Source organism: Pleurodeles waltl, chromosome 1_2 (assembly GCF_031143425.1).
Source record: "Pleurodeles waltl isolate 20211129_DDA chromosome 1_2, aPleWal1.hap1.20221129, whole genome shotgun sequence".
NCBI lineage: Eukaryota > Metazoa > Chordata > Amphibia > Caudata > Salamandridae > Pleurodeles > Pleurodeles waltl.
The window spans coordinates 294495804-294521304 of NC_090437.1; the positions used below are offsets into that span (position 1 = coordinate 294495804).

The window sequence follows — 25501 nt, forward strand, 5'->3', positions numbered from 1 at the left end:
TACTTACCTCAAATTTGAATCTTGTGGTTCTAAAAATAAATTAAGAAAATATATTTTTCTATATAAAAACCTATTGGCCTGGAGTTAAGTCTTTGAGTGTGTGTTCCTCATTTATTGCCTGTGTGTGTACAACAAATGCTTAACACTACCCTCTGATAAGCCTACTGCTCGACCACACTATCACAAAATAGAGCATTAGTATTATCTAATTTTGCCACTATCAACCTCCAAGGAACCCTTGGACTCTGTGCACACTATCTCTCACTTTAAGATAGTATATATAGAGCCAGCTTCCTACATAGCCTGCAATTATTGTCTGCCCCAAGCATGACTTTTGCTTCAATGAGTGGCATAACTCTGGTTCCCTTGAGCTATTTCTATAAACCGCAGAGCTGACACGTTCAGAAAAGCACCAGCTCTTTGAAAGTTCCTACTAGCCCATCTAAAGTCAGTCACGACCATCAGCATTTGACCTCACTGATCCCCTACCTTCACCCTATTGGTGCACTACCCAGGACCCCATATCAAGGCCCTCCAGCCAACTCGCAGGGGCCGGCTGACTTTTTTACCATCCTCACAACCAATAGATGTGATGCTCTTGCAGATATTGATTGATTTTCTATGGTGGAAACTTCCTCTATTGCTACTGATATTGAGGAAACCCCTGGCTTCCAGGGGGTCAAACAGCTGGCCCTAATGTAGCCTGTACATATGCTTTATTAATTGGACATAGCAGATCTCAAATGGAAAACAGATAAGCCAGACTGGCAGGCTTTTATCCACAAGTATGACATTATTATCCTGCAGGAGACTTGGGCCACTTCTCTCATCTCATTCGATGGATATGCATGTCATTACAGTCAAGTATTCCTTCTCCTCATGGGAGGGCTGTGGGTGGACTTGCTATTTGGGTCCGTGTTAACTTATGCGTGGAAGCTATACTTGTTGACTCTGGGTCTTCCACTTTTCAAGTGCTACAGATTAAGGATAGACTCTCTCCGTTTGCCTTCTATCTAATCAATTTCTATAAAGATGATTTTGCTAATCCCTCATTATTGTAGTTGTTTATTTTTTTTATAACTTGCAGTCACTTAAAGGTAGTGCTATTACGCAGTTCTCCTATATGAATTGTGGTGATTTTAATGCCAAATTGCTAGGCCCCTCGCAGAAGTAGGGGACTCAGGTGGAGAAACCTCTGGGTGACTCTAGTGATGTGAGGGTAATTAACTTGGCAGGGTATTTGGCTGAGCATGACCTGAATGAACTAGTTGATGCTCTATGTGAGGGTGAGCATCCCCACCAACTTTAAGAGGGCACGGATGCCCGTCAACCATTGATTACATCTTTGTAACTAGGAATCTCATTCAACAATTTATTAGCAGGAGGTAATGCAGACTGAGTGGAGGGCCCATAAAGGCTTGTCTGATTTAGGGCAGTAGGTTTATGCCCACCTCCAACATCATTTCCACACAGAACTCCACACTTGGACTAAGGTTAGTTTGGCATCTTAAAGATCGGTTAGCGGTTTTGGGTTTACTTCTGAACAAACATCAAGGGTTATTTTTTAACTGCATGTCAGAAGCCGGTGGTAGTGTTTTATCAGCACATTTCGATACCCTAAACCTGGCCAATAAGCAATCCCTTCTTAAATCCGTGCGGGAAGATAAGACGGACCCACAATGGTTTAACAAGAATTGCTCAGCAGCCAACCGGCGACCAAGGTGAGCACTGACTGCCTCTCCGAGAGTCGTAGCTGAGGTTTGATCTGTTCGTCATGCGTATAAGACCTCCCTTAAAACCAGGAAGGAGACCCTGCATAAGCTGGATAGGGAAATATTAGAATCAGCAGCTGTTGGCAATAATAATAAATGAGTTAGGGACACAGTTAACAGAATTAGAATAAGAAGTGGCCCTGGCAATGCCCTGTTGCAATGGAAAACGCAGAGCTGACAAAATCTCTACATAGCAGGTTAGATAATGCACTACTCATAACAGTACTATTGTCAGAGGTTGAACTGGCTATGGGTCAGAGCATGAGGCAGTAAAGAGCCTGGCCCTGACAGGATCCCAATGGATCTTATGAGATGTAACATTGCCCTCTGGGGTCCTTTGATTACAAACGTCTTCAACAGTTCTCTAAATATTCACATTCCCTGTTCTTGGAAACTTTCAATCATCGTGCCTATTTTTAGAAAAAGCGATTGAATGTCCCCCCCAAATGCTACAGGCCAATATCTTTATTAGATAGCACCGTTTAATTATAGGCATCATGATTTACAACCATCTTGTTGAATGGGCTCATCAGCGAGATATTCTTTCCTCCTTCCAATTTGGGTTTCGGCCAGGGCTTGGTACAGTAGAGCAGTGCCTAAACCTGAGCCTAATGGTTAACAAGTATGTCCACACTAGGTGCTGCCCTCTGTACCTAGCCTTTAAGGGTCTTTCAACAGCTTTTGAGTCAGTTAACAGGTCCAAGTTGTGATGAGGCTGCTGGATATGGGTGTTGAGGTATCCTTGGTAAACTTGTTGTTTAACCTGCACACCGATTTGGTAGCTAAAGAGCAACTTGAGCCCAAACAGTGAAATATATCCAGAATTTTGCCTTAAACGTTGAGTGCGTCAAGGCTGCATTTTGGCCCCCTTACTTTTTTTTATATTAATGATCTTGCCTCTATTTGATCTCTATTCAGGTTGACACCCCTAGAGTTTTGTACAGTCAGGTAACCTCATTGTTACACACGGACGACGTAGTCTTTTTAGCCAGGGCCCCCAATGCCCTGAAGGTGTGGATGGCCCATTTTGTCCAGTTTATGAGTAGGCTTGACTTGGCCACAAATTACGGTAAACTGCAGACCATGGCTTGTGGTTCAGGAAGAACTGACACCTGAAGACTCATTATTTAGGGCCTATCCATGTGTAGTGTAAAAGACCTTTGTTACCGGGGAGTCATTTTTAACTCCTCAGGCTCTTGGCAGTCCCAGATGATCAGCTCATGCCCTAAACTTAGTAGGTCAGCTGGGGCAATCTTTATTCTCCCAGGAGCCAGGGGAAAGGGACGATAGCACCTTTGGTAAGAGTGTACAATGTGCAATGTGTCCTAACTGCCACTTACGGGGAGAAAATTTGGGGATACCACAGTAGTTCCACTCTTCAGCTTGAGGAATGCTATATGCCTGGGGCTTTGACAGCTACCATTGACTGTCTCCAGTGATATCATTCATATGGAGTTAAAACAGCAATATATCGAAGATAGGGTTTAATTTGCCCCTCTTTTACTCTGGATTTGCATTTGGGTCAGTCCACCAGCCCAGCTGTGTAGAAACGTCATCTTGGACTGGTTCAGTCTGGAGAGAGGGTGTGCCATCCCTTAGCTAAGTTACATTTTTAGAAAATTTCAGGTGTTGGGTCTGGTTGCCTTGTTTACGCGGCCTGAGAGTATCAAGAATGAAGACTAGCTCAGGGTAAAGCGCCTCTTCTGGGAGTTTTGTGAGGGAAGAAGGTTGCAAATTGAGATGGCGAAAAGTACAGTGTTGGTTTTCCATAGGTCCTTCGCTAGCGCGGAGCATGCTGTGCACCTTTCCTTGGAACAGTGGCAGAGGTCCCTCCTTTTCTGTCTTAGAACTAGTATGGTCTGGCGGATCCTGAGTCCTCTGTGTCAATTTGGCTTTTTGGGAGGATCAGCTTTGCCCTGTCCTTGTGATTGGGCCTCTGCGCAGTTGCTTTTTTGTAATTATTATAGCCATCCCCGCATACTTTTTCTCAAACCTCTCTTAAACCCAGTGGGACACCGTAGATGTAGAGAGGTCCTGTATCACTTGCAATTATTGAATACACTCGAAATCTGTTTCAGAGTGTGCTCCTTTCTCAAAGCTGCAGTGCGAGCGAGGAGAACCATGCAGGGGTAACCATCTTGTCTGTTTTGTAACTGCAATACCAATTCAATGTGCTTTATAACCTTTGGGCATTTTAGTTAATTTTAATATTTTGTCATGCACCTTGCACTTTATATGAGTGCCGCCAAACGTTTATAATCATACCTGTTTTATATACTGTTGGGTGAATTGTTTGCACCGAAGCATTTCATGCTAATTCCCCTTTGGAACAATTGTCTTGCAGATGTATTTGTGCCTTTTAATTTTCGTGTTATCTTATTCTTTTTTTTACATGATTGCATTTTATTGAATTGTGTCCTATATGGCCACCTCTGGCTGAATAAAGATTTCTAGAATTGGAATTAGTTTCTGCTACAATTTGCATGCCAAACTCTTAACAATGAGCAATGTTGTTTCCTGGCAGGAATCGCTATTTAGCTTTGTTTCAGCTTATCCAATGGCTTAGGCGTTAGGGCAGACATGGGGGAGGGAGGGGAATGAGGCAGCTCATCTCTTTCATTAGGTGGTTTACTGGGGGGCAGATGTAAGCTGCCAGACATCAGACCATGCTATGCTCATGTAGGACATGACAGGGCGCAATTAGCATGGAAGCATAAAGGGGTTCTTCGTGTGGAGTTCGGTGGGGGGAAGATTATTATCTTTACCAGATTCTTGGACCTGGAATAACATAACATTCCATTTCATGGAGATAAAGTGCTTACAGAGACCTTTCATCTCTTCACCTCTCAGCACTTTGCTCTCCGCTTCCGCCAATCAGGTTATTGATTGTTGCCACAAGGTCCATGAGGTAGACACATTCACTCTCCATTTTAATGTGGGTATACGATTTGCCACTAGTAATGCAAGCTCTGTGAAGCAGGTATCCGCCTTGCTCCCCTTGGCCACTTTAATAGGCCCAAAGCACAGGGCTCCCACATGTCAAAGCCTCTAAACTTGGTGACCATGTGTTAGGTGTCTGCACTAAAGCATATGTGTACGGTTCCTCCGATGTCATATTCAGTGCGTGTAACATGATCTAAGAATTCTGCTGTATGTCAGGAACTGTCCCTTGTATATTCCATATTGATTTACTAGCTGCTCGTGAAAAGGTGGAAGCAGTACTTTAATGTGTATGAGTCAGCTTCACCCCAGTGACGAAGCTCTCTTATAGTTAGGTAGCCACCGCATTTGGGGAAATCCAAGAACAGCATAGCCGGGGCATGTGTGGTGATGTGACTAGTGAGTTAGAAGCTTTGGAAATAGCATCTACGAGCTATCTCAATGAAATGCAGCAATTCTCTGACAAGCTTGACTTTCGACAGGAAAAAAGCACAATAGGACAGTCTGAAAAAGTGGGCCCTGCCAAAGGCATGTGTTGAATAAGGAAAAAATTATGATATTCTAGAGAATTTAATCAGCACACTAAGTTGAAACAATTCTCTGGCCATAAAGTTTATACAAACATAAACATTCAGAGCAACTGGGAACAGCATTTAATTAACATTGCAAAGAGCAGTTAACATCCAATTTATACTCACGTATTAAAATATGCTTACAAGACTATAGTAATGAAAAAGCAAGAACGTCTAGAATTACGTCTTCTCTTAGTTGTACTACCACTATATATATATATATATATATATATATATATATATATATTGCGTGTAGCAATTTCATAATCCAGAAAAGGATAACCGGACACCATGACCATGCAGAATTACATTTATTGACGCGTTTCGGCCGTAGCCTTCGGACCATCGGAACAAAGTCGTATTCAACAAAGCCGTGTTCAATTCAACAAATTTTATTGGGTGTAAAGGTTTACAGAGTCCTGGAGAGAAATGTCAACGCGTTTCGGCAGAACGCCTTCAACTGGACAAATCCGGCCAACAAGCCGGCACCGTATATATACAGGTTGAACTCCATCCTTTGTTTCCATAGCCTTCTAATGTGATCTACTATAGCGGCCATCTTAACACATGCACAAACCTAAGGTTTTAGCTTTGCTGTCATTATAGGAATTGCTTCCAACAATTTGAACACCACTAAATCATACATAACACATAATTATCATGAATGCATATTATATAACATTAATTAAATATAATACAATTAATTAAATAAATGTTGTAAACATGAAGTTATGTGTTGATAAGTGACTTGGACCAATGTTGTCGATTTTTTGATCAACCACCATCACTTTAATTGATCAAATATTTGTAGGACATATTTTTCAATGTAGGTTTCTAGCTATGGATGACTATAAATATTTCAAATAAGATTATCATAAATATTGTAAATATTATAAAATGTTAAAAAACATTATTAATAGTTATTTTCCATAAAAAAGTTTTTTTCTATAAGAAATTAGACAGTACATATAAGCCAGTCAATAAAATAATTACTGTCCTATGGTTCAATGCAAATTAGTTTCTAATATAATTATAATTTACAATATCTAAAATCATATTCATTATTATAATCAAATATATTGCCACTTCACTATCAACCTGCAAGATGTCCATTTAAGTCTGACCCATAAATACATTGGTTCAAAATTGTGTCTCATTATTTCTAGATGTTATAAATAAATATCCAGATAGCAATCCATATTTTTTGTTGTGAATTAAATATTTACCTATTTAGAACTAAATTATAGGTTTCCTGATTTATGCATGTATTTAAAATTAAATTAAATTGGAAAAGAGGATCATGGACTAAAGTGCATGGTGCTAATAATATACAATTATTTCTATATTAAATAAAGTGTATATAACTGGTGCAAAACAGTGCTAAAAACATTTTGTTATATAATACAAAAATCACTTATCTATTTTCACTCTTCTGTAAATATTAAATACTATGGGAAGAAAATTCTCACAAAATTGTAGAGATAATTTTGTGTGAAAAAATTCATCAAACATCAATTCAAGACAAGTTTGTTCTACTAATTATCTGCAAAATCATTTATAACAAAAAAGACACCCCTTATGTATGGCAGTTGTAACACTAAAAATAATGATGTTATGATCATAGTTAAATGTAAATGAAACCTCCCAACACTCAAGATCTCTCCATCAATGCAGAAAACAATCATTATTTCATCTTAGATGGACATGTAATTCGGCATCAAGATTATGTCCCCAAGGAGATTCAGAACCTAATAATAGAATCATCTTCAATTCCATTTGTCTAAGTTCCAATGTTCTATCACCAGCTCTGGGATTATTTTTGATGGATTTAATGCCATAGAATGATAATGTACTAGAATCACCTTATATCCCAAAAGTGTTTGGCCAGGGGATATGTTCTATCTTGATTTTTAAAGGCTCTAAAGTGTTGCAAAAATCTAACTTTTAACTTGTGGATGGTACTGCCAATATATTTTTTGTGACAGCCACATTCGATAACATAAATCACAAATTCCGTATCGCAAGTGATGCGATCTTTAATATCACAATAGCGACCTTCAGAGGTTTGATATTTTTGCATGTTTTGTGCATACTTGCAAGCCTTACAGTGGCCACATTTCCAAAATCCCAAACTTTTTTGGCTCAACCACGATGTGCTGGCTTTCGTAGAGAAAAAGCTTCTAGTTAAATGATCCCCTAATGAGCGAGCCTTCTGAAAAGTTATGGACGGATGAGGGCCAATATCGTCCCTAATAATGGGATAATTCTGTAAAATGTGCCAGTTTTTCTGAAGTATGGTTTTCAATGAATCATGTTGTTGGATATATTGCAAAAATATTCTGGGAGATGATTGTTTTGGATCACTATTGATTGATGTATTGTTGAAGAGTAACTCATCTCTACTTTTGTTTTTAACTCTGTTCTGTGCATCCACTAAAATTTTGAGAGGATAACCTCTATTTAGAAATCTTTCCATCAAAGTCCTGATTTCCAAATCATATCTACTCTCATCTGAACATATTCTGTGAGCCCGCAGAAACTGGCTATATGGTATGCTCCATTTCAATGCCGTGGGATGCCCACTATTGGCATGTAATATGGAGTTACATGCAGTGGGTTTGCGATATATGGTGGTCTCTAGATGATCATTTTTTGCTTCTAATAGGACATCTAAGAATTTGATGGTCTCTCTGCTAAACGTGGCTTCTAGATGAATGTTAAATTCATTATTGTTTAGTATGTTTATATATTCCAACAATAATTGATCAGTGCCATCCCAAATGATAAACAGATCATCAATATAGCGCACCCACAACACGACTCTCTCCATATAGATATTATTATTCTCAGACCATGCCACCTCCTTCTCCCACCAGCCCATATATAGGTTGGCGTACGTGGGAGCAAAAGAAGCCCCCATAGCTGTCCCTTGTTTTTGTAAAAAACAGTCATTATCAAAAAGAAACAGGTTATGGGTTAAACAGAATTGTAGCATGGATAAAAGCATATCAGTATGCTCAAGAAATTCAATAGGTCGTGTTTGTAAAAAATATCTACATGCTTTTAGTCCATATTGATGTTTGATAGAAGTATACAAGGAGGCCACATCCATGGTAACCATTAGATAGTCTGTATGCCATGGAATATTGTGTATCTTAGCCAGAAGGTCATTGGTGTCGCATAGATAAGATGGTAATTCAGTGACAAAGGTGCACAGAAACAGGTCTAAATATCGTGAAGTATTTTTAAGCAGAGACTGATTCATGCTCACTATGGGTCTGCCCGGGGGATGTGATTTGTTCTTGTGGATTTTAGGCAGAAAGTAAATGCATGGAATTTTAGGCTGGTCAATCTTTAAATACATAAATTCATCATAGTCCATAAATTGTTTGGCGTGCCACTCATTAAGCATCTCATGATATGTCACTTGATATTGATTTATAGCAGTGGTTCCCAAACTTTTTCGATCCCCGGCTCCTTTGACCTATTGGCCGTGTTGGCCACGGCTCCCCATTATGTTACTTTTTTTTGGCGGGTGGGGGAACGTAATCCCAGCCTGTACCTGTACCTACACTATTTACAGTTTGACTTCTTTATTCTCTCGTTCAGGTTCCTGAAAACCATTTATTTTAAACTATTTCTTTTCTTTTGTCATAGGGATATTATTAATGGTACTCTGGCGCCCTCCGCTGGTCACAATAATTAATGCAGGGGGTTTTGTTTCCAAAACCACGGTGAAAAGCTACCGATTAAAAGCACCTCTGAGTGGTTTCCAGACTGTGTGAGGCGCCCCTGGCTAATTTTGACGGCGCACCAAGGAGCCGCGGCGCACAGTTTGGGAACCACTGATTTAAAGGATTAATCCATAGCTTGTCATAATGCTCTGTATTCATCAGTTGTCGATCAGCTTCTTTGGTGTAATCACATGTGTCCATGATAACAATATTACCGCCCTTATCTGAGGGCTTCATAATAATGGACGTGTTGGATCTAAGTGTGTTTAAATCTTTCCAGTCTTGTTGAGTAAAATTGGATCTATTTGTTGTTTTAGATGGACCTTTAGTGCGGAATTTGTCAATATCACTAATTACTAGTTCATGGAATGTATCAATCAAATTGCCATTTGGTAGTTGAGGATAGAATCTGCTCGTCAATTTCAAGTGGCTATTTTCATGAGAATTGGTGACAAATCCCATTTCATTAAGCATAAAGGTATTAGTGTTAGTGTCATCATTTGTTGAGTACGCTAGTTCATTCCTCTCATTGGCTAATTCATTGATGGCCATCAATTGTGAACTGTCCGCAATATTAAATCCAGAGACTGGAGCCCTTCTGTTCACATTATCTACAAATAAGTTTTTATCCTTATTGGAGAAATGTTTAATTAAACGTAATTCGCGAACAAATTTTTAGAGCTCAATTCGTGTACCAACATAGTCCCACTGGACATTTGGGCAAAAGCTTAATCCTAAATCAAGTATGCGTAATTGATTATCTGTCAATGTACTGTGAGAGATGTTAACGACAGTGCTCGAGTGATTCAGACTGCTGAGGAGATTTTAGGAGGACTGAAAGTTTTATGGCAATTGTCAAGGGGTTGCACAGAGAAAAGGGTGTCCCAAAATGAGCTTTACATCCAATTAATTTTCCATAGGCTTTTGTATTTTGCATAGCGTAAAAACCATCAGCTGGATTTTTATGACATTTGGCATTATTACATATTGGGGCGCAGATCATTCTGTTGGGTACTGCAGGTAAGTAGAGCAAGTAAATGTTAAGTTATAAGGTTTTTCAGCTTAGTGATATCTTGTAGCACAATGCTACTAAAAGTACCTAGGAAACCCCAAAAATACACTAGACCGCTTATGTGAAGTTTCAGAACAACTACATGAACAACTAAAAGATCCATTTATGGTCACATGCTAATTGAAACATATAAACAAATACATAACAAACAGAATACATATTAATGTACATACATTTTCTATGCATGCTCTCTGGATCACAAAATAAAACTGGCCCAACATGCCAAACAAAAAAAACATCTTTCTTATGCACCCCGGTGCAACTAAATGAAGAATTAACCTAGCAGTGAGCCACACAAACTGCTATTTGGAGAGCATGATATTTGGACACGAGGAAAAAATATGTCAATTTTTATAACAAAAACAATAATTGCCTTTCATTCACTTTGGCCTTCCAATGTAGCACATTCCTCCTAAAGGTAGCAAGGAAGCCCTACAAATAATCTTGACTACATATGTAAAGTTTTTAGATTTACTACAAGAACAACTGAAAGACCCATGCATGGTCCCATGCCAGTGGAAACCTATTTACAAATACATACTAAATAGAATACATCTTAATCTACATATGTTTTCTTTGCATAATTTGTGGCTCACAAAATAAAACTGGCCCAACAGGCCAAACAAAAAACATATTGTTTATGCTCCCCTGTGCATCAAAATGAAAAAGTGACCTAGCAGTGACCCACACAAACTATTATTTGGAAGACATGATAGTTGGCCACTAGGAAACAAATAATAATCTCAGTTTGTATAACAATAACAATGATTGCCTTTCCTTTACTTTGGCCTTACTATGTAGCATAATCCTACGAAAAGTAGCAAGGAAACCCAAAGAATAAACTAGACTGCATATGTAAAGTTAAAACTTTACTACACGAACAATTGAAAGACCCATTTATTGTCACATGCTAATGGAAATCCATAAACAAATACATGACGATTATAATACATCTTAATCTACATACATTTTCCACTGTATGCCACTCCACTCTACAACACTTCACTGTATTCTCTCGCTCACAAACTAAAACTGTGCCCAACAAGCCAAGCTAAAACCATTTTCCTTATGTGCCCCTGTGCAACAAAATGGAAAAGTGACTTAGCAATGAACTACGTAAACTTCTATCTGGAGGACATGAAAACTGGGCATTAGAAAAAAAAAATTATCTTAATTTTTAGAACAGCAATGATAGGCTTTCATTCACTTTGGGTTTTGATATGTTGTAAAATATTACTGAAAGTAGCAAGGAAGCCCTACAAATAAACTATAGGTTGCATGTGTAAAGTTTCAGAATTATGACATGTACACCTAAAAGTCACATTTATGGTCACATGATTATGTAAACCAGTAAATAAATACATGACAAAAACAATAGATTAAAAAACATATTAAATCTGATTACCACTCTGTAGTTGTAGTTGGTATCGCAAAAGACAGGAATTCCTTGGATATTACCCCCTAATAACATTCCACCCATTTATCGAATCACCACAAAACTTAACTTTACAGACCTATCTAATTTTCTACATTTTGAGATGATGTCAATTTTTGTGATGAATTATTAAGGGGATGCAAAGATAAAAGGGGGTCCCAGAACAGGTTTTTCCACCAATGCATTTTCCATAGACTATTGTATTTGACGTAGCATGAAAACAGCTGATTGGATTTATATGAAATCTGGCAGGATTATACATTATGGTGCAGGGATGATGCTTTTCGGGTACTACAGTTAAGTAGGGTAAGTCTTTTTAAGTTGAAAGGCATGTAAACCTATTGATATCTGTCACTGCGGTTCTTTTGTGGAATTTCACACAATTCTGTAAAACTACTGTAGTACATGGCCGTAACCGTAATTAAAAATATATTAAAAATGCAAATAAACATTTGTACCTTTCATAAAGTGGTAATAGGTAAGGACCTACTACTTAACAATATTTAAGACCCTAACACTGAACACAGCCAAAGTGTAGTTAAAACAATATTGCTGCCTTTTCATTCTAAAAAACAGCCATTACCCAATTATATACTGGCTTTTCTTTACTATGTACCACAGTATACTACAACGTTATCACAGTTTATCCTGGATCAAAATATAACTAAAGCCTAGCTGTATTATTGGATTGCATTACCTTTGCGACAATCATGGCGTCACATGACCAATGCAATGCTTCAGACACATTTACAAAGGAATGCAAGGCCACCATGAGTGGCCCTGAGTTGACTGGTAAATCTGGAGAAATGCAAGGCAACGCAATCCGCTGTTTTGCATTACTCTGTACACCATACTCTAAATTGCTGCTAAATTTCACATACATTCGAAGGTTATGCCACCACACCACTATACGCTATTCAACTTCACGCCACTCCACTGTACGAAACTCCACTCTACACTATTACACTGTACGCAATGCCACTGTGTGCCACTCCAATCTACATCACTCCACTGTACGCCACACCACTGGACCCTACTCCATTATACGCTTCTCCACTCTATGCCATTCTACTGTATGCCACTTTACTCCACTCTGGTCCACTGTATGCCACTCCACTCTACAACACTCCACTGTATGTTATTCCACTGAATGCCACTCCACTCTACGTGACTCCACTCTACGCCAATCCGATATACACCACTCCACTGTATGCCACTCTGCTATACGCTACTCTAGTATATGCTATTCCACTCAAAGCCACTCCACTGAGTGCCTCTCCACTTTATCTATGCTATTCCACTGTGTGCCATTCCACTGTACGCTATTCCACTCCAATGTATGGCACTCTACTCTATGCCACTTCATTCTACACTATTCACTTGGACCCCACTCCAATATATGGCACTCCACTGTATACTTTTACACTCTGCCCCATGCCAGTGTATGCCACACCAGTCAACACCACTCAATTATACGTCACATTGCTGTACGGTGCTCCACTATTCACTATTACACTCTACACCACTCCACTGTATAACACTCCACTCCATGCCACTCCACTCTATGCTATTACACTGTACACACCTCCACTCTACACCAGTCCACTCTAAGCTATTACATTGTATGCAACTACACTCTATGACTCTTAAGTGTATGCCACTTCACTGTATGCCATTCTGCTATATGTTACTCCAGTATAAACTATTCCACTTTACACCAATCCACTATTCTGTTCCACTATATGCCACTCCACTGTATGCTACTCCACTCTGTTTCACTCCAGTGTAGGCCACTTCACTCTACCTCACTCCATTCTACGCTATTCCATTGGATGCCACTCCAATGTACGTCACACCCACTGTATGCTATGACACTCTACCCCATGCCACTGTATGTCACTCCACTTGACACCACTCCATTATATGCATCTCCATGTACGTTACTCCATTATTCACTATTACAGTCTATGCCACTCCACTGTACAACACTCTGCTCTAGGTCACTCCTCTCAACGCTATGACATTGTACACAACTCCACTCTATGCCAGTCCACTCTACTCTATTACACTGTATGAAACTCCACTCAATGCCTCTTCAGTGTACAACACTTCACTGTATGCCACTATGCTATACACTACTCCAGTATATGATATCCCACTGTACGTCAATCCACTGTATGCCACCACACTCTATGCTATTCCACTGTATGCCGCTCCACTGTATGCTACTGCACTCTACACCACTCCAGTGCATGCCACTCCTCTCTACCCCACTCCATTCTAAGCTATTCCATTGGACGCCACTCCACTGTATGTCACTCCCACAGTATGCTATTACACTCTACCCCATTCCAGTTTTCTCCACTCCAGTGTATACCACTTCCCTGCTGCCACTGAATTGTACACTACTCCACTATATGCTATTCCAGTCTACCCCACTCTACTGTACACTATTCCACTATATGTCACTCCACTATAAGCTACTCCATTCTGCTCCACTCCAGTGTACACCACTCCATTCTACACCACTCCATTCTACTGTAGTCCATTGGATGCCACTCCACTCTACACCACTCCACTATATGCTATTTCACTCTGCCCCACACCACTGTACACTACTCCAGTCTACACTACTCCACTGTACGCTATTCCATGCCAAGCTATTCTATTCTATGCTATTCCACTCTACGCTATTCTACTCCACGCCACTCCACTATACTCCACTCTACACTATTCCACTGTACAACACTCCATTCTAAGCTATTACACTGTATGTAACTTCAATCTTTGCATCTCTATTGTATGGTGTTCTACTCTTCCCCACTCCACTGTGTGCCACAACACTGTATGCCATAACACTATACCCCACTCCACAATACACCACTCTAGTCTAAACCAGGTCACTGTACGCCATTCCACTGTACACTACTACACTATATGCTATTATAGTCTTATATCCCAATGCTGAGGGCTAAACTGGTTGTTTAAGGCCCTGAACTCGAGTTATAGGCCCGAGCAGCAGGCAAGGTTGAGGGCCTTTAACAACTGGTACCGCCTGTGGCTGAAGGGCTTAGAACATTCCACCCACTGAGAGTAGAATGTTCTAAATTAAAAAGGGAGAAACAGGAAAAAACATCGCAATGTTGGAGCTCTAGGCTTATACCAGCCATTATAAGCCAGAAGCTACTCAATTGTCTTCAATGGAGCTCTCAAACGTCCACTGTTTTAATACACTTTATGCCACTCCACTGTACCCTACTACACTATACGCTGTTACACTCTATGCCTCTCCACTGTATGCCACTCCGGTCTACGCTTCTGCACTCTATGCTATTCCACTTTATGTCACTTCACTATCAGCTACTCTACTCTATGTCACCCCAGTGTACTCTCCTCCATTCTATATAACTCAACTCTTCAAAACTGTATGCCTCTCTATACACTCTATGACACTCTAATAGACTCTACTCTACTCTATCCCCATACACTCCACTGTCCAAATTTGCACTAAACTCTGTGCCCATACACTCTATTGTACAACACTGTACTCCACCTTACGACAGTTTCCAACACTGTATGACACAGCACTCCACTCTACTGTGTGAGACGCTACTCTTGTTTATAACAGTTTCCTCATCTCTATGCTAAACCACTTTAATGTATGCCATCCCACTTTAGGCTAATCCACTGTACCCTACTCCACTCTACACCAACCCAACGTATACGACTCCACGTTATTCCACTCTATGCCAACCCACTCTTCTACACTCCACTGTACAGTATCCCACTGTACGCTATTCCACTGCATGCTAATCTACTTTATGATAATCCACTCTACGACAGTACAGTATACACCACTCCATTCTACATCACTCCATTGTATGACACTCTCCTCCACTCTATATAACTTCACTTCATAAAAGTCTACCACACTTCATGGCACTCTACGACATTCTGCTCCATTCTAACCCTGTACACTCCACTGTCCAAATCTATACTCCATTCTATGCCTGTACACTTTAATGTAAAACACTGTTCAAATACACAAAACATTTCTATACAGCACAGCACTCCATTCTACTGTACGTGACCCCACTATAATTTATAACAATTTACAACCTATGCTTCTCGAGGACACGCCACTCCATGCAACTCTACTCTATGACACACCAATACACTCTATTACACTTTACTCTACACTAAGTTACACCACTCCACTTGACTCTACCTCACTACATGAGACTTTACCTCCCTCTATGCTACTATACAACAATTCACTCCATGCAGCACCACTGATTCACACACTACTTTACTTTATGCAACTCCACTCTACAACAATCTACTACACTGTATGCCACTCTCCAACACTTTACTCCTGTCTATACCCCTTCACTCAACTGTACACCACTGTATTATACTTTATGCCACTGTACAACACTCTACTCCACTGTACTCTATGATACTCTATTCCGCTACACAACACTTTACGTAACTCTTTGTATGCCAGTGCACCCAACTAAACTCCACTCTACTCTGACATAGTACTCCACTCTACTCCACTTTAAGCCACTCTACACCACTCAATGCCATTGTACTTTATAACACTATATGCCAATCCATTCTACCACATTCTACAAAATTGAACTGTACGCCACTCCACTGTACAAAAATCTACGAGGCTGTAGGCCACTCTACTCTATTGTAGTCTACATCACTTTCCAATACTGTACGACACCCCCACTACACTCTACTGTACAATACAGTACTCCAATTTATAATACTTTTCTTGACTGTGCACTTCACCAATTTTCTCTAATGTACTCCACACCACTATATTCTACAAAACGCCACTCCATTCCATGACACTTTAGTACACAATACATTACTCCACTCCACTCCACTCCGCAAGCTGAAAAGAGTCTGTAACAAGGTCCGTTACTTAAAATAATTTAAGGTGGTGGATACATTTTAAATGAAAGTTATAACTATAACTTTAGAATTTTTAAAGTTTGTGTAGTTTAAACTTGGTTTGTATAAGAAAAATAAGTTTTCCTAACTTTAACTAAGCTTTAAGCCTTCTCTGGCTCAAGTGCACAAACCACAACATGTCTCATGTTGCCTGCATATTTAACTCTTGCTCAACTACTTTTTTTCTAGTGTCATTGGCAAACAGTTATTTTATGCATGGCAAGCACCATAATTGATGGTGAGTGTTGTATGTGTGCTGCAAACTATAACTTGTGAGAATTTCAGTGATTTTACACCTTTGAGTCAGAACCATAATTTAGTTTTTAATTGTTTTTTCACTGAATTTCTCGGTCCTTTTTATAGTACACTTTATTCTCAACCCACAGTATGCACAGACTTTGTATGCAATGTGCATTGATTGTGGGGCCTACAACCAACATGCTGCAGATGGCCAAAACCTGCAGTGCACGGCTTTTGGCTGTGTCCAACAGGAGTTGATGATATGGTTTGGCCACAGCCTAACTCATCTCAGGTGAGGAGCACCCTCTGTGCACAACACCCTTTTCACATGACCTTTGAATCGCCCCCTCACAGCAATTTTTTCCTCTGCCTCTTTTTGTCTCTCTGTTTCACACCCATTCTCTCATTATTTCTTGGTTCTGACTTCATTTAAATATCTGGAATAATATGTAATACGCTGATTAATTTGGGCACATTTTTGGGACTTTATTGCTTTTGACATGTTTCCTAAGTGTTTTTTCACTTTATTGTTATTTTTCATGTTCTCACTTTTCTACACGTCTAACCTCTCTTCCACCTTCTCTTTTAGGATAAGGTATAGTTATCTTTTTCTAGCTTTTTATTTCACAATTAGACATATGTTCAGGCCGAAGATGGTAAGATAAACCTTTTTTAGAGTTGTTTCAAAGTATTCTCAAATATAGCAAAGAGGAATCAATTTGTGAGGTTTATTATTATAATTATTTTTTGTTCATGGTTTGTATAGAAAAAGTCCTACATAAACAAATGAAGCTTTTCAGAGAACTGTAGCCTACTCTGACCCATTCTGTTGGTTTCGTTAGCATTTTTTATCCTGCGCTTTAAAGACATAGGGCCTGATTACAACTTTGGCGAAGGGGGATAATCCGTCCCAAATGTGACGGATATCCCGCCTGCCGTATTACGAGTCCATTATATCCTATGGAACTTGTAATACGGTGAGCGGGATATCCGTCACATTTGGGACGGATTAACCCCCTCCGCCAAAGTTGTAATCAGGCCCATAGTTTACTGTGTAATCCAGAGCATCAGTGGTCATGATCAGAAGGAAGGGAATTGTGTGTGCTTCTGGATAGGGAAGACACCAGTCATTACTAAATGGTTTGTGACAGTATATCTACTTATTAATGATTCAGATTCTGGTTGTATGTGTGTACATACTAGCATGTCAATTACATTGTTTAGCTTCTTTCTTTGGATTTCATGTGTAATTATTAGCAGACTTGTAACTAAAAGCGGTAATTATTCCAGTCATTGGACAGTGTATTTAGGGGCCTACATTGTCCCAACTACCTACCTGGGTATTCTGGTTTTTAGATGGCAAGTTAGGAGCATATGCCTTTGGGAAGGCTTTTTTGATTTTGCATTGCTTTCATGCACAGGGAATACTCTGTCATTTTCTCTAAGTGTCTATAGATTGGAGTTTCCTGTATAATTACCCTCCTGTAGGCAGCAAACAATTTCCGCAGCGGGTTTGAATTTGTCACCTATCTTCTGTGGAACTATCAACCTGCAGCAATGGTTGTGCTGTGATTTCCTGGCCTTGCCAAGCTCACCAATACAATATGATACCAGTGGATTGATTATTGAAAATAAATTACTGGTTGGCTTGCAAACACTTGATTTGTTGAAGCTCTGCTGTTTTAGTAGGGCTCTGCAGGTCGCCATCTCAGTCCTCTTTCTGGTGTGATGTCAAACGGAGTCAGACCAACTTGTCCTCGTGCTAGTGGATCAATAGCCCCTTTTTGGTCTTTTCTTGCATGCACCACAGTTTTCTTTGATGTACAAGACAATACTGTGATAGTGTTAAAACTGTAGGTAACTTGGACACATGCACATAACTAAGTTGATGCTAATGGGAACGTATGGAAAAGGCGAGGCAGGCTCTTTTCATCCCATATTGACATTTTGGCCAAGCTCCTTTTGCATTTTTTTTACATTTTACTATGCAACTCTTGTAAATACACACTCCCACGCCTAGAAATTTCCTGGCACTACTTCACTTTTAGAGAAAAGTCTAAATTATATTGATGGAGTGCCTAAAATAATCTCAGTTACTGGCATTTACCCTGGGCTGCATTATAGTTTATGTTTTTCCTCAATGAGCAACTACAGAGACCAACCATATGTAAAACACGTTAGCTTCCTTCTCAAAAAGGACATCCAGCTCAAACTCCTTAGTCGTAGCTGCGCTCACAATCAACTCCTGTGCCTTTTTGTCGCCTTTTAGTTTTCTTTTCTCATTACATACATTTTATTAATCATAGTCAGGAGTACAGTACAAGTACGGAGGAGATAATGGTCATTGTCCATGATGAAAATTAATTGTCTCTGGGAGGATCAAAACATAGTAAGACAAATATACACAAAGCTACATCCGAAAGTGTTTGCTGTAGTGACACTCAGAAAAGTTCAGAAGGCCAATCAGAAAAGAGTGTGCTTTTTCTTCTCCAAATGCACAATCGCTATAAGGACCTCCTGCAGTGATCTTGGTCATTTACTTTTTTAATGCTTCATTTGGAAGACATCACAGACCCTACTTCCTTGTCCCTGTCCCATCTTTCTGTGTCATACACATAATTCCTGTTTCCAGCTCTCATCACTCACTCATCCTGCTTCTCTAGACTCCCTCTGGCTAAGCCTCCTGCTTTCTTCCTCTCATGTGCTTCCTTTGGGTGCCTGCCGAATTAATTACTGCCTTCATTGAAGACAGTTGACAAACCCAGCCACTGCTCTCAGCACTACAGGGTGGCAAGCGGTCTTTGAATGTTTGTAATGTATTTTTGGGGACTTTTTTGTGCTGGTATTATAGTGGACTCTAGGGAGGGGAAGGGGGGCAGGGGGGCAGGGGAGACCCCTATCAGTGCCAGGGAAGAATTTCCTGGCACTGATAGTGCCTACTGCCATGGTTTTCGTGGCGGTACAGAAACCATGGAAACCATGGCGGTGGGTGGGGTCAAAATGCAATGGGTGGAGTCTCCAGCCCAGTGGTCATTACCGCCGTGGCAGGCGGTGTGTTGACTTGGTGGTTTGGCTTTGGCCGAACCGCCAATGTCATAATAGGGGAGGTATGTACCGCCAGCCTCTTGGCGGTAATACCTCCACTATTACACCAACCGCCGGGCTCATAATGACCTCCAATGTGATTCCAGCTTTTCAGGCCAAGACTGCTTCTTATCACCATCTTCAAACTTGAGTAAGCACTTTATTTAATTCAACTTCTTTTTCTCAAAATGATAAGTGAACTTCATTTGGACGCACCAGATGTACCCAAGAACATGAATGTGGTATTCTAGATTCTCAGTTATTTTAATATTCATGGGGCCATTGAAATGTTCACTATGACGACACCAAGAGGAGGTACATGGACCATGTTCTTGTGCTTCTATTCACCACTGCCACAATAATGACACTGTCACAGGATATGCGAACAGGGCACTTTTGCGCCAATTCTCATTTCTGTTACTTGTTCTGAAACTGCCTCTTCAACATCCAGAAGCTCCATGATGTGCATGCATCCAGAGTCAATGGGATGGCTCCATAAATGCATCCACAATACTAATTGCAAGGGGAAGAGGGACTGATTTCTAACGCAAGACATTCCATTTCTCATTACTGGTAGCCTAGGTGGAAACCAAGCTGAGATTGGTTAGGATGTAGGGCTTGTCTTTTAAACAATGAAATACTTTGGATAGTGAATTTAGAACCTTATTTTTACATGGGAGCCCAGAATCCCCATCTAAAGGCCTGTCTCTAATTTCCTTATTACATGAACCTTGTGACATCTTTAGTCACCTGTAATAACTAAACTACATAGTTTCTTAGCTTCAATAACTTACCACAGTTGGATTCTGATATCACAATGCCTGCTACCAGGGCCAGCAGCCTGGCTGAAAGTCAGATCATTGAGCATAATTGCAGCTGCAGTTTTCACTAGGAAACCCTGATATTAATCAGCAAAAAAAATTATATGTATGGGAACAGTTTTTTTTTGCTGCAAGTCACAGCAAGAAAGCTAGAATCTGCATGATTCTAAACAATTCACACCCTTTTGAGCATGACTACAATGATTCCAATATATTTGTGCAAAAATTATAGTTTTTTTGTGTTTAATTTCACAACACAGATTATGAGTTTATTTTTCTTGTCCGCAAAGAACATTAAAGAACAAGTAACCAAGGATTTAAGCGGTTTGTGGGAAGGGAGACTGTATAAGGAATAAAATATCCTCTTCTGTACATTTTAAGGGTGTTTCGAATCACCTTGTAGTTTCATGTCCTTATACAGGAACTCAATCTTCTGCCTCATTTCTTATATGGTGGTTTGAAATATCTGTTTAATGTACAGCAGTGGGTACTTTATCTCATAAATCACTAACAAGTGTCAACTGGTGTTATTTACCTACCGATATGATGCACTTAGGCTGCACACTCATTGTAACCAGTGCTTTAAATGGGCCGGTACTCTCCGGTACTGAGTACCGGCACTTTTTTATTTTGAGAGGGAGAGTACCGGCATATCTCAGGAAAAACGTAATACTTTTAATTGGAGAGTACCGGCACTTCTCAGAAACAAGCAGGTACTCTATTACAGAGTACCTGCACTTCTATTTTTCCATTTAAAGCACTGATTGTAACATATCGTTATCAAGAACATCACAGTCAGCATACTAAATAAATGTCTTGCAATATATCTTTAGGTCAAAGTTCCGAAACAAATGCAGACAGTGGCCAACGTTAGGTGTCAGTACTTAGTGGGCACAGACAAGGAAGAACTCACCTTTTACCCTCACGCATAAGGGTGAAAGATTCGTTGATTTTATCAAAAGGTAAAGTGAAGGTGATCAGGCCATCCAAGTCAAATTTTTTGGCCAAATAATCTGCTACCAGTTTTGGCACATAGGTTTTACTCTTCCAGCCTGTGATGAAAACAATAATATGAAAAAAATACATTACTAAGTTGGTTCCGCCTTATTCACCTATCCATCATGCTCATTCCTGTTTAGCACAAACAATAGTTAACTATATTTAATACTTAGCACCACATCTACTGTTTGCTCTGCATTTGATTCTTACGTTTAGTTTCTATATTGTTGCTTACTGTAGTTTTTTTTTATAGCCATATACGATGCTGAAAATGGAAAACATTTAAGTCGGAAAGCATTAATTTGGGAGTCAAGGTGTTGCCAGCAGAAACAGTCTGAAAGGAGAATCTGAATCAACCCGCATTTTTTTTTAAACTCTGCCGCAAAGAAATTGGCAACAAGGATAAATGTGACAGAAATCTGTTGTGGCTTATTTCATTGGTCACAGACAGGGAGCATTTTAAAATATCTTAATGGTTAAGAAACTTGCTGCACGGATCTTTATGTGCTCAGCAGGATAATAATAACAATAATGGTAAGATAACCTTGGTGGTTAATGCACTTGCTTAAAAAATGTGTTTTGTCTATCCACATCTTTGAGCCACCATAAAGTAGAATAGAGGGTTAATGGGCTGGTGCAAAGCACAGGTAACATGCATATCATATATCTGGACTTCATGTAGATAGCTCAGTCGGTTACTGCTTTTTTCACAGAGATCTTTTTGTTACTTGTATGTTATAAGTTACAATCTTTTACAACAGCACAGAGCTATGAAGCGTCATCAAAGATCTGCATGCAAACTGCACGGCATATGTTTAGAAGATAAAGGGGGTCATTACAAGCTTGGCGGGCGGCGGTAACCGCCGTGCGGCCGCCAATGCGGCTGCACTCCCGCGGACCCCATTACAACATCCCCGCTGGGCCGGCGGGCGCAAACCTAGTTTACGCCCGCCGGCCCAGCGGGGATGCGGCCGCAACATAGGAGCCGGCTCCTAATGGAGCCGGCGGTGTTGCGGCCGTGCGACGGGTGCAGTAGCACCCGTCGCGCTTTTCACTGTCTGCTATGCAGACAGTGAAAAGCTGCACGGGGCCCTGTTAGGGGGCCCCTGCACTGCCCATGCCAGTGGCATGGGCAGTGCAGGGGCCCCCAGGGGCCCCAGGACTCCCATTACTGCCAGCCTCTTCCTGGCGGTGCAAACCAGCAGAAACAGGCTTGCGGTAGGGGAGTCATAATCCCCAGGGCAGCGCTGCCCTGGCGGATTATCACCGCCGGGGCTAAAACGGCGGGAAACCGCCGTCCCCGGCGGTGCGACCGCGGCGCTACCGCCGCGGTCGTAATACGGGTCTCCGTACCGCCAGCCTGTTGGCGGTACGGACGCCACATTACCCCTGGCGGTCGTAATCACCCCCATAGTTTTTCCATAATATTTCGTTAATTTAAGGTTGCTGAAAAGAGTTAATCTAGATAGTAATAAATTCTAATTTGTACAGACAACCCCATTTTCTACTCTATGTCATAAATCCTGACAATGTGTTTCGCTAGCCAAGGCATTCTTAACTTAAAATGCCTTTGACTGTGTTGAAATGTGACCCTTACACTTTAAGACTTTATCTAACATTTCCTGTACGTTGATTTACACATTTGTATAATTCAATTGGCTCTGCATAATGTGTGTGTGTGAGGTAAAGCACTCTGACACCCTACTTAGGGATTAGCGGTGCTATAAAAGCAATTAAAAACGTATTTATATATTTAAATTGTTATTACTATAGTTATGCATCCATACGGATACATCTAACATTCTTACAGTGCATGAATATCTCTTACATGCTGGGGTTGAACTTGTCTACCTCCAAATCATAGTTTCTCTTAAGCACTTCTGAAGTGATAACAAGTAGAGAACCTTTGTTTCCTTCCATTCCACTGGCATCAAGGTGTTAGGCACCAGTAAGCTTTGAGCCGGGATGAGACTCCAACAAAAGGAGCCCTAATTGCTCTTTTTGTGAGGCCTCTGTGTTGGGCCAGCTGAAAGAGAAAATAAGAAACCCTCCTCACCCCATATAGGTTGCTGCTCTAAATAGAAAGCAGACAGCATACAGTGCTGCTGAATGTGTCACAGTGTCTGCCAATTACACCGAGATAACTCCAGCATGTTACTCTGGGGCTTACTAGAATCTGGTTCAGTAATACCTGCTGCATCTGGGATCTGGCTGGACCCACCTCATTTCCTTCACTGATCTTAGAGCATTCCATTGCAGGCTACTGAGGTTTATTAGATGTCAGCATCTGGATTACAAGCTAGACCTATCGGTGAAACTGCTATCATCTAAGTAGATGAACAGATTCAGGTACAAGTTTTACATTAACGTCCATCAAAATTGTCTTTAAAGACTGCAGCATAAAAGTAAATTTTAAAGTATGTGTTTGCCACATGCGCTAATAAGTCACAGGATTTAGAGAACCGTGTTGCAGTCTATGATATAATGTAACACCACAAAATCTGCTACAGTGCTTGAAAGCATTCCTATCCTGCCACACGACTGTAGGGTCGATTTACAGAACTAATTGAAAATGTTCGCCCACACGTTCGTAATCTTGCTTGGGTATTCATTTCTGACTTTTTGGAATTCACCAGGGTTCCCAGGGGGTATGCCGGTAAATTTGTGACAATCACATGTTTCCGGGCATACTCCTTTAAACCTTTCGAGAATTCTACAGGTGAACATATACATAATTTACCATGAAATCTAGGGCAAGGTGGGGCCGGGCTATAGGGAGGAGGAGTGATGGGCACTGTGAAGTGTGCTTGTTGGTTTGGCCGGCCATATTAGGCCAGCCAAACCGACATGCGCACTTACATTTCTCCACCCCAGCTATGTTGCACAGCTAGATAGTGAAATGGCACAGGCTCCCTGTGCCTGAGCGAGTGTCAGACCAGCCCGCTCAGCCCAATCCCGGCACTACTTTCATGGTTGGTATAGCATGAGAGCACTGCCTGGATTGGGAGCATGTGCTTTGTGCCTTAGTGACTGCTAGGAGGCAAGGAGTACCGAGGTAGCCTGTGCTGGGACCGGAGCAGCAGGTACATTTTGTTTTTATTTTTATCCCCACCCCCCTGCACACCACTTTTGATTGGTGGCAGCCGCTGTTCTGAGAAAAAAAAAAGAACATTAATATATATATATTCATATGTATGCACCTCCAACCTAACTTAGGCCCACACACTGAACTCTCTGACACCTCCAACAGTTGCGCACACAAACCACTCCAAGACCCAGGTCTTCCTGTCTTCCTGTCTCCAGACAATCCACAAGCAAGGTCAGAGTTTCCTTTAGATGGGTACACTGTACACCTGTGTCCTATGTTTTGCTTGTACAGCATTTCTATATGTTATATTTGGCACTGTGCCTTGTGCTCATTTTTGCTTCACCTACAAATTCTATATGTTTGCCCATGCACTGAGCCTTTTTTGCATTCTGATGATTCTGCTTTTTGTACAAGCATAAAAAGGCTGCAATCCGCGCTCAGGAGAAGGAGTCTTAGAGCATCATTGTCCCCACTGCCTTCTCCCTTGCTGGCCAGCAAGCCTTGATACTTGCAAATACATTTTGTCTGTTCCAGCGCAGCTGCTGTGTCTAGTGTTTTCTTCCATCTCTGTGGGAAGGGTTGTTAACAGTTTTCCCCAACAGATGATGCATTGTGACTCAGATGCATGGAATATCACACCAGTGTGTGGTGAGTACTTTTGCTGCTGTGGCCTTCCAATGCATAGAGTAAAACAGGATTTTTTTTCCTTCCAATCTGGCAATTAACCAGGGGAGTGAGGGGTAAACTCCTCCTCTCTGGCAGTGAACCAGGGGACT

General features: G+C 40.7%; 1 protein-coding gene across 1 annotated transcript in view; it reads right to left on the minus strand.

Moving 5' to 3' along the window:
* Window positions 1–25501, minus strand: part of LOC138299788 (all-trans-retinol dehydrogenase [NAD(+)] ADH4-like) — a 195055-nt gene that overhangs the window by 4002 nt on the left and 165552 nt on the right. Inside the window, exon 8 of the mRNA XM_069238346.1 lies at window positions 21552–21690. Coding sequence (XP_069094447.1) covers window positions 21552–21690 — 139 coding nt within the window. The remainder of the gene's footprint in view (window positions 1–21551; window positions 21691–25501) is intronic.